Source organism: Triticum aestivum, chromosome 1A, assembly GCF_018294505.1.
Source record: "Triticum aestivum cultivar Chinese Spring chromosome 1A, IWGSC CS RefSeq v2.1, whole genome shotgun sequence".
In the NCBI taxonomy this organism is placed as follows: Eukaryota; Viridiplantae; Streptophyta; class Magnoliopsida; order Poales; family Poaceae; genus Triticum; species Triticum aestivum.
This window is the reverse complement of record NC_057794.1, coordinates 22,776,056-22,786,772: the sequence shown is the minus strand read 5'-3', so window position 1 is coordinate 22,786,772 and position 10,717 is coordinate 22,776,056. Positions and strand designations below refer to the sequence as shown.

At 48.2% G+C, this 10,717-nt stretch overlaps 1 protein-coding gene across 1 annotated transcript; it reads left to right on the top strand.

Moving 5' to 3' along the window:
* Positions 1-3,902: 3,902 nt before the first annotated feature.
* LOC123187320 (cation/H(+) antiporter 20) lies at positions 3,903-8,525 on the top strand. Its single transcript, XM_044599165.1, has 3 exons — positions 3,903-5,228; positions 6,937-7,902; positions 7,981-8,525. Exons 1-3 carry the CDS (start codon positions 4,020-4,022, stop codon positions 8,356-8,358), a joined length of 2,553 nt encoding a protein of 850 aa, XP_044455100.1. The 5' UTR covers positions 3,903-4,019; the 3' UTR covers positions 8,359-8,525.
* The last annotated feature ends 2,192 nt before the right edge of the window (positions 8,526-10,717 follow it).

The window sequence follows — 10,717 nt, the reverse complement described above, 5'->3', positions numbered from 1 at the left end:
TGGATTCCTGGAGGAAAAGGCGCGCGGGCACTTGATGGGTCGATTCAAACCGTCCGCCGCGGTACGAGATAGGTAGGAATAATATAATGCGTAGTGTACTTAGCATACTTTAGAATGGACGGTGTACGTTAGCACCTACCGCCACCGCTCCAATTCCTCGCTTCCAGTACAATAATTCGCCACAAGGAACGATCCAGACAGAGTTTCCGACAAGTGATCAGTTAACTATGTAGGTCTATCTGACTGATTCCCGTAAAAATCTATCTGATTGCTTACTATATAGCCAGGGCTAGCTAGCAACGGCATAAAGTCGAGAAACACGTAAGACACATGTCCTTTTTTAAGAATACGAAGTCAATGGAGAAAAGCTAACCATGGAGGCATTGATTGATTAGAAACTTGGATTTTTTTTTCTTTTGAGGATACATTAGAACTTAGAACAACTCCAAAAACTCTTGTAAAAATCTTCCATAAAAGCGGTTTTACGGAATGACTGTATAATTTATGGGAAGTTGACCATCAACTACTTTTCTCAGTTCCCATGAACTTCTTCCTGTATTTTTCTTTCAATTTTCCACTAAACAAGCCTAGCTAATAGTCTAGGGCCTGCAAGTCTGTGACACGGCGGTGCGGCCACGCAGTAGTGCAGGGCCAACGGCTGGGCACGGTGACGCGGCGAGGTGTGGCTCAGGCGTGGCGCGGCATGGCGGCGAGGTAGCAGCGATGGTGAGGCAGCGTGGTGGCGTCGACGACGGTGTGGCGCAGGGCCAACACGGGGGAGTCCGAGCAGGGTGAAATATTTTCTAAAACAGTTTAGTTTATAAAATACTTTCGTTTTAGTGTCAAATTTGCCAATTTTGCCCCGAGCATGAAAGCTCATGGGATTGTAGCCCACCAAAATTATACGCGAAGGACTTTCTTCCCATAGTTGCCGAAAGAAATGGATGTTTTTATGGGAACCTGTGTTAACGAATCGTAATTAGGAAAGCTACTGGATACTAACTTTTTGCCCCAACTTTTTGTAAGCGCTAGTTATTTGAGGTTTACGATAGCTGTTGGAGTTGCTCTTAGAACTGGAATGGAACGGAGGTGCGCTGTTGGAGTTGCTCTTAGAAGAAATGGAGGTGCGATGATGATGACCAGATGACCGCCGATGGATCGAGGAGTGGTCCAGATCAACCGGCGTCAGGTGGTTGATGACATGCATACACGGCACACGTACGTACGGCGGTGCAGGAAGCTCAGGTCAATGAGTCGATGAGCTACAGCGGCACATGTGTGTATGCTTCTTGATTGTGGGGCCGAGTTGTCAGTGTGTTTTTCACTCTTCAGTCCGAAGGTTGGAGAAGTGTGCGAACGTAACCGTACATGCGAGGGACTGGCCTAACCCTAACTAGCCGCAACATACCAGTATATCTGTGTGCACAAACGTACTACGTGTGCGGTGCATGGATAACCGAAGACTACCACTCTACCAGTAACCTACAATGATATTCTGACAGGTGCCCACCGCTAGGCCACGTGCATTCAGCATGGAGGACGGCAATAGAAATTCAGCATCGAATAATCTACACGGGAAATAACATACAATGATATTTGAGGTGTTTGATTCTGGCTTCGTTAAGCCAATCTAGGTTATAAAGGAAGCTGAACCGTGAACTATTGTCCTTGTTTGACTTTAACACTAAGCTCTATGAATTATTTTATTATTGAGAGATAGTAGTACCCATGCTGTAGGAAAATATTCAATTCGACTCCCGCGAGCAAAGCATTTGCTCGTACCATCTTTCCATACCATGTGAATTCTAAGGACTGAACCCGGGTAGCTGTCTTGAAAAGATTTTTTTGTAGGGTAAATAGGAGTTTTATTTCATAGTAATAGGGTTACAATTGTCTTGAAAAGTTACAAAATTCTCCTGTATGGACTCCACAAATCCAAAGAGCTTTATGGATGTAGCAAGGAAGGAATGCCATAACTAATAACCGCAAAAAAATTAACTTTTCAAGATGGCTATTTATGTCATCTGAAAAATTATCAAGATAATATAACTAGGGACATAATATTCTGACCACTACCCATGGGCAGCCACATGCATGCAATGGGCGGGAATGGAAATAATCAAATAATCCATACAGCAACAAGTTGGGACACGAGAAAAAAGTTGTTGCCTGAATGGTGCTAAATCCTTGCATGAGATGAAATTTCTATGCTTTTACTTTTGATACAGCAACCACACAATCACAGCGCGTAAAAGTTGTTGTCTGAAATTCTTTTACTTTTGACTAGCAAAAGAGCCCGTGCGTTGCAACGGGAGAAAAAACACAACACACTCTTAACCGAACAACCATCACTCAAGCCACAATAGGTCAATCTCCTTTATTTTAGCAATGCGTCATAGTTGTGTTGCCGCTTATCCTTTTTTTCACCCTCGCCGGCGGTGGCCTTAGTGTTCACACAAACCAAAACGTGTTAGAATGTGGTTAACTCTAAGACGTCTCTCTCTCCCTCTCTCCTCCCTCTCCCTCTCTCTCGCTTTCTCTCACACTCGCGATGAGAAATCTGTTGTTTTTCCCTGCGACGTATTCAGAGGTATGCATGTGTAGTTCTCGATGTTTTCTTTTCCCTATATGATTATAGTGGGTGTTTATTTGCAATCCGGATCGCCGCCTGTATGAAAGAAAAATGGATCGTGCGCTATAGTTATAAGTTTGCTTCCAAAACAATATTTAACGGGTAAAATTGACATCATATACAGATTTCACACATTTTTCTAATCAAATTTCATATATAACATATTAAAATCGGAGTTACGGTTTAAAAGATACGTATAATTTAGAAAACCATTTGTTTGAATTAAATATCTTCCAAAATAATATTTATAAATACTTAACATGTTAAATAATCTTATATTCATATTCTACATATTTTTCTAATCAAATTTCATATATAACATGTTTAAATCGAAATTACGGTTTAAAAGATATGGATGGTTTAGAAAAGCATTTATTTGACTTAAATATGATCCGCGGATGGAATACCTAAAAAGTCAGGGTTTTCTGAAAAACTGTAAAATAATGGTTCGGTGTAACTTAAATCTGGACTGCAGATTGATTTCATGAAAATGCAGAGTTTTTTTTGCAAATTGGTGCGACGAACAGACAACAACCCTACGTGCTTTGTTATTAGGTAGAGGTAGAGGTAGAGAGTAGTAAACCCACACAACCACACACAACACACGAGCACGTGTGTCTTACACATATGCTAGGAAAAAATGAGAAGCCACCGTCTTCCCATAGCGTGAAAATTCTAATAAGGATTTCTTTTAGATACCGTCAAGAGTGTTGCATTTTCATTAAAAAGAGGAAAATACGGACTCCCTCCATCAATATATATACGGTCTACTGCTTTCTTTTTAGGCTAATGTTTATAAGTGACTTTCTATCTTCTAAGTTTACCCAAAGAACTATAAAAACCTTGAATTTTCAGGAGTTAAGGACTGCAAAATTTACTGAAAGATGTGACAGTTCATCTTCGTACCAATCACAAGACTAGTGTGTTAGGGCATTTCCAACGCTGTCCCGCAAAACGGAGATCGTATTCGCCCATGGACCGGAGGGGCTAGTCCCCACACACAAATGCGGGGGCCGGACATTCAACGCTATCTACATACATTTCAATTACTCTTTCAACGAATCGGACAAAATTTATGCAAACTAGATGATATAAATTTGACTCAGCCTTGGTGCTATGTGCGGAATGAATGTAGTATGTTGGGCTCAAATCGAACATAAGCAATCAATTCAGTGCACTTTGCTCACTCGTAAGCAGTCACCATCACCAGTTCACCGCTTCACATGCGGAGCAGAGCAAAAGCATCACGAGCCCCCCGCGCCGCTTCCTCTCCTTTTCCGCTCCCCACGGCACTACGAGACACCACCACGACCCCACCCGCTCTCCCGTGCACGATTTGAACCGCCTCCGCCTTCGCGGGAACCAACGAGAAACGAAGGAGCCAGCCATGTCCGTGTCGTCGGCGGAGATGGCGGCGGTGAAGACGTCGTCGAACGGGATGTGGCAGGGCGACGACCCGCTCCACTTCGCCTTCCCGCTGCTCATCCTGCAGACGCTGCTCATCCTGCTCCTCAGCCGCGTCCTGGCCCTCCTCCTCCGCCCGCTCCGCCAGCCCAAGGTGATCGCCGAGATCGTCGCCGGCATCCTGCTCGGCCCCTCCGCGCTCGGCCGCAACAAACCCTACCTCCGCGCGCTCTTCCCGCCCTGGAGCGCGCCGGTGCTCGAGTCCGTCGCCAGCCTCGGCCTCCTCTTCTTCCTCTTCCTCGTGGGGCTCGAGCTCGACCTCCGCTCCGTCCGCCGCAGCGGCCGCCGCGCCTTCGCCATCGCCGCCGCGGGCATCTCCCTCCCGTTCGCGTGCGGGGTCGGGGTCGCCTTCGTCATCCGCCGCGCCATCCCTGGGGCGGACGAGGCCGGCTACGCGCCGTTCCTGGTCTTCATGGGCGTCGCCATGTCCATCACCGCGTTCCCCGTGCTCGCGCGCATCCTCGCCGAGCTCAAGCTGCTCACCACGGCCATCGGCGAGACGGCGCTCGCGGCCGCCGCGTTCAACGACGTGGCGGCGTGGGTGCTGCTGGCCCTCGCCGTGGCCATCTCCGGCAGCGGGGACGACCGGCGCAGCCCGGTGACGTCCCTCTGGGTGCTCCTCTCGGGCGCCGCGTTCGTGGCCGTGTGGATGCTGGCCGTGAAGCCGCTCATGTCGTGGGTGGCGCGGCGGTCGGACTCAGGAGGCGGCGGGGGATCCGCCGTGTGGGTGGCCTTCACGCTCGCGGGCGTCCTCGCGTCCGGCCTCGCCACCGACATGATCGGCATCCACGCCATCTTCGGCGCCTTCGTGTTCGGGCTCACGGTGCCCAAGGACGGCGGGTTCGCCGGCCGCGTGACGGAGCGCGTGGAGGACCTGGTGTCGGAGCTGCTTCTACCATTGTATTTCGCGTCGAGCGGGCTCAAGACGGACGTGGCCACCATCCGCGGCGGCGGCGCGCTGGGCATCCTGGCGCTGATCATCGTGACGGCGTGCGCGGGGAAGATCATGGGCACGTTCGCGGTGGCCATGGCGTGCGGGATGGGGGCCAAGGAGGCCATCGTGCTGGGCGTGCTCATGAACACCAAGGGCCTCGTCGAGCTCATCGTCCTCAACATCGGCAGGGAGCGCAAGGTACGTCTACCTACTTACTGCGTGCGGCCGGTACGTACACACTACACATCACCGGCCAGCACGACGTCGTATATATACATGTCTTTCTGCGTATAATTTATGTATTTTGGTTATTTCTTTGCGTGCTGGTACGTATACGTGTACGTGCGTAGACGTGAAGAGAGCCAAAAGAATGGCTCTCCGGCCGTCTGGTCTCGTGAGGACAAAAGCAGGAGTCACCTGCTGCTGCTGCTTCCTCTTCCTAGATTCGTCTCTGTCTATCTCTCTGTTGGTACTCACTTGAAACATGGGAGAGAATAGATGGATCATCTCTATGCTACGTACTATAGCTTTCTAGATTCTGCTCTGCCATGGCAGTTTGCTCTCATTTCTTCTAGGGCAACGAAGTCAGTGGTAGCACATGAAGAGTCCAAAAATTACACCTTGTTCCGTGAGTGAGTGAGTCAGTCAGTGATTAATCACTTGCTGAAATTTGACGGCTGCAAAGTCCAAATGAAGTGCTCCAGAGCGTTCCTTCAGCATGCACGTAGAGCAACCGTTTGTGAGTCTGACACGTGGGTCTGCACTCTGCAGTGACGTAGATGCCCACGAGTCGCTCATGCACGCAGCTTGGAGCATGCGTCCCGTGCCATCACGTGGCGCATCATGCACTTTGCATTAGAAACTTGTAGCGGAATGAACAATCTCTCCCGATCCAAAACCTTCTCACATACGTAGGGCCTGTTTGGTTTTAGGTCTATCCATGCCACATTTTGTCATACAATATTGCCACATTTGTCTAAGGTTAATTTTTCAAAATGAGAACCATAAGTTGGCATATCTAAGAGAATCTTGCCATATTTTTTGAGTGTATGTGATGTGTGCCTTAATGTGACTTGCCTAAGATGTGGCTTAAACCAAACATCCATTCAAGTAAGTCAAACTTGCCTAACCTTAGATGTGGCAATCTTAGACAAACTTAGTCTCAAACCAAACAGCTCTGTAGTATTATAGTCCGCTAACATGAATACATGATGACGGTGCACTTTGCATGGTGTACTAAGTAGAAACTAGTAGTGGAATGAACAAAAACTTCAAAGTCCAAAAATTACGCATGTGATTTTACATGACTAATAATCCTTGAGTGGTTAATCACTTGCTTAGTTGACCCTGCGTGCATGGCTGCAAAGTCCAGATGAATGACCGTTTGAATCGCTCATGCAAGTAGAGCAACCGTTTGAGTGGCTGACACGTGGGTCCGCAGTGGCGTAGACGCCCACGAGTCGCTCACGCCCACCACGTGCCGCATCATGCACTGCGCTGCGCGGCGCGATCCGACGAAATATCTACGCTATGCATTATTCATTTTGGCCCATCAAAGTCAACACAAACACTCTCAAGTCAAACATAAATATTCGACCATGTTTCTTCCTTTTTTGTGAGGAAAGATTCGATCATGTTTCTACCTCATTTGTTTTTATTTATTTTTACTTCGTTTTACAGAACACAGAATGCTATAGTTTGCAATTTTGATTCGCAAAAAAAAATATTTTTCTTAATTTTGTCATAAGCTGTAAATAGAAAGATGATCAGATTTATACTCTAAAGATTGTGCTAATTATACTCTAAAGATGATCGGATGTTCGTTTGTGTGAGAGCTTTTTCAGGTATACGGATTTTGCAGAAATTCAACCAAAACTTGCGTCTGTTCATGTTGGTCTGGTTGCAGGTGTTGAACGAGGAGACGTTCGCGATCCTGGTGCTCATGGCGCTGGTCACCACCTTCATCACAACGCCCACCGTCATGGCCATCTACAAGCCGGCGCGCGCCACGGGCCGCCGCCGCCTGCACCCGCGCAAGCTCCACGGCCCCACCTCGGCGCCGTCCTCCCCGTCCTCCGCTGCTGGCGGCGCCGCGGGCGCCAACGCCATGGAGCTGCGCGTGCTGGCGTGCATCCACGGCGGCCACGACGTGCCGGCGCTCATCAACCTCATCGAGACCATCCGGGGCCACACGCAGCCGCGCCGCCTCGTCAAGCTCTACATCCTCCGCATGGTCGAGCTCACCGAGCGCACCTCCTCCATCCTCATGGCCCGCGCCGCGCGCCGCAACGGCCTCCCCTTCCTCCGCCCCTACCGCCGCGGCGACGACCAGGTCGACGTCGCCTTCGGCACCTACGCGCAGCTCGGCCACGTCCACGTCCGCCCCATGACCGCCATCTCCGCGCTCCACACCATGCACGACGACGTCGCCGCCGTCGCCGAGGACAAGCGCGTCTCCCTCATCGTCCTGCCCTTCCACAAGCGCCAGCACGCCGGCCACGGCGGCGGCGACGAGGTCGAGAACCTCGGGCCCGAGTGGCGCGCCGTGAACCGGAGGATCCTGCGGGAGGCGCCATGCTCCGTCGCCGTCCTCGTCGACCGCAGCTTTGGTGGAGGCGAGCAGGTGAGCTCCGAGCAGGTCGCGCACGGCGTGTGCGTCCTGTTCTTTGGCGGGCCCGACGATCGGGAGGCCCTCGAGCTCGCCGGGAGGATGGCGGAGCACCCCGGCGTGCAGCTCACCGTGGTGCGCTTCCTCGACGGCAAGGCCGGCAGCGAGGAGCACGCAGAGGTCACGCTGCGCCCGACCGACGCCAGGAACGCCGAGAAGAGCTACACCTTCTCCACCGCCGTCGTCAACGGCCACAAGGAGAAGGTAACAAACATTTTATTACCATTAATGGCGGCATTGTTGAACTCCTTGTATTGATTTGACTACGGTGTGCGCGCGCAGGAGCTGGACGAGGCGGCGGTGGGCGAGTTCCGGCAGAGAATGGGCGACACGGTGCGGTTCGAGGAGCGTGTGGTGGCCGGCAACGTGATCGAGGAGGTGGTGGCGATCGGCAAGAGCCGGGAGTACGGGCTGGTGGTGGCCGGCAGGGGGCGGCTGCCGTCGGCGATGGTGGCCGAGCTGGCCGTCCGTCCGGCAGAGCACCCGGAGCTGGGACCTATCGGCGACACGCTCGCGTCGGCAGGGCACGGCGTGGCATCCTCGGTGCTCGTGGTGCAGCAGCACGACGTGAACGCCGATGAGGTGCCGGTGTCCGTCGTCCAGATCGACGGGCAACCCCACGACGGTGAGCACGGCAAGGACGACGTGGCCGAGCCGTAGGAGTGCATCGAAACTGCTCTGCTCCGGATCAAGCGGCGCCTTATTTCTACTTACTACTCCACCTAGGATGATGATGATGACATGACTTGTGTGTATCTTAGTGAGTTTGGTGTTACCTCACGTGTAATTAAATGGTTAATAAGTTAACACGCAAAATTTCTCACCAATAACTATAAGCAATTTTTCAAGAACACCAAATAGCAAATTGAAAATTATTGTTTAAGTTATCAGGCAGCAATATCTCACCAAGTTAGCAGGCAGTTGGTAAGTGACTGCAGTGACTCTCCGAATGCATGTGAAAAAGAAAACAAGTGTGTAAGGAAAGCTAGAAAATTACAACGTGCAAAAAATTCATAAAACAAAACGGGAAGAAGAGATAAAATAGACTCCCCAAATATTTTCTTGTACAAAATTAAATTGCCATATTTTTCGTTAAAATTTTGCAGGTTCCCAATCCAGAACACTCCCACTTTCATATTTTCCCAATACGTTTCTTAGAAACTTTAAAGAAGCAAAACCACCAAAAATGAATGAATTAATTTTTCGAAGTGATTCATATTTCGAGGTTCTCGACAGACCCAAAACAATTTGCTTGCTTTAAAGTAACTTTGAAAAAACATCAAATAATATAATGATATACATTTTTTCATTAATAGAACGTAAGATACAGTTTTTTATCATGCTAATTTTTGATAGGACATATGTAGTCATATTTTCTTCGATGATTTTTTGCGATTATCATTTGATGGCATTTCTACCTAGCTACATCCACAAGGTTTTGACAGTCCCTACAGGTAAACTGTACAAGTTTCAAAACCATTCTATGGGTAATTTCTTCGTTAGTTTCCACCTACTCGGGTTTAATCCTTATTAGTAGAATTCGCTGGAATGGAAAGACAGTTGTGCCTTCAATATTTCCTAGCATATGTGTAAGACGCGTAGGGCTGTAAGAAAAGCTCGAGGCTCGTGAGCTGCTTGAGATCGACTCGTATCTTAGCTCGACTCAAGATCGACTCGAAAGGAAATGAGCTTAGTATGAGCACTTTATGTAGCTCGATCAAGAAATGAGTTGATCTTGAGACAGTATTGGCTCGCTCAGTTTGAACTCGATAGCTCGATATCATATAAGTATATTACATATTTTTCATGTTTATTACAAAGAAATGGTTAGTTTATTACTATATATGTTATGTGCGAATTTTTCGCCATTTTACTTACTAACAAACATGGAAGCTTAATTAACAGCGAAGAAAATTTAGCCTCAATATGGTGCATGTTCAGTGGTATGTTGAATATCTTGTTATTTTTGCCAAAGTTCAAGAGCAGTTGCACCTTTATTTTCTTTTCTTGCAAGTTCGTCCATGATATCTTATCTTCAGTTGAGAAAGAATAGGTCGAAATTTGTAGTAATTTTTTATGTTGTGGCCTATCTCGTATGGAAATTTGCCTTAATTATTCAGGAAAAAGAAATCATCTTATTTAGTTCAAAACTAGCTTGAGATCGTTACAAACTAGGCACGAGCTACTTTCTACGGCTCGACCTTGAGCTTCGCTTAATTTGAACTCGCTCGAATTTTAGTATGAGTTGAGCTGAGCCTAATTCAACTCGCTCGAATTCAACTCGTTTGCAGCCCTAAAGACGCGCGTACTCGTGTGGTGCGCATGGTTATGTGTGCGTGAGTGCGTCTACTACTCTCTCTCACAAGTAAAAGAATCTATAGCTTCAAGTCGAACAAGGATAATTTAGCACCAATCAGGCAGTCTTTTTCTCCTCTCCCAATTTTCGTTGTGTAGATTATTTGATTATTCCATTGCCGTCCATGCTGCATGCATGTGTCCTGGTTTGATTATTCCATTGAGTAGTCTTCGGTAACCTTGCACCGCACACGTACGTATACTGGTACACATCTTGCAAAGCCTCAGATATAAGTATGTTGCAGCTACTAAGGACTATCCCTAGGTGGACCGTTGCATGTACTACAGTGACGTACCCACACTTCTCCAACCTTCGGACACACGCGCCGCTGTAGCTCATCCCTACACCCTCCACGACTCATTGACCTGAGCTTCCTGCACCGCGAGACGTTCGCTGTGTATGTAGGTCATTCCGGTTTGATCTGGACCGATGGTCGGCCACCCTGTTTTTTCAAAAAATATCAAATACTCTCTCCGGTCCTTTTTAGTTCGCATATAAGATTTGACTAAAGTCAAGCCTCATAAAGTTTGACCAACTTTATAGAAAAAGTACCAACATTCACAATTTGAAATCAATATCAATAGATGTGTCATGACTTAAAGTTTCATATTGTACTTTAGCATGGTAGATGTTGATATTTTTTCATATAAATACGGTCAAACT

Coding starts and splice junctions, on each gene's coding strand:
- LOC123187320 (XM_044599165.1), top strand. CDS start 4,020: ATGTCCGTGTCGTCGGCGGAGATGGCGGCGGTGAAGACGTCGTCGAAC. Junction 5,229..6,936: donor ACATCGGCAGGGAGCGCAAG/GTACGTCTACCT, acceptor GTCTGGTTGCAG/GTGTTGAACGAGGAGACGTT. Junction 7,903..7,980: donor TCAACGGCCACAAGGAGAAG/GTAACAAACATT, acceptor GTGCGCGCGCAG/GAGCTGGACGAGGCGGCGGT.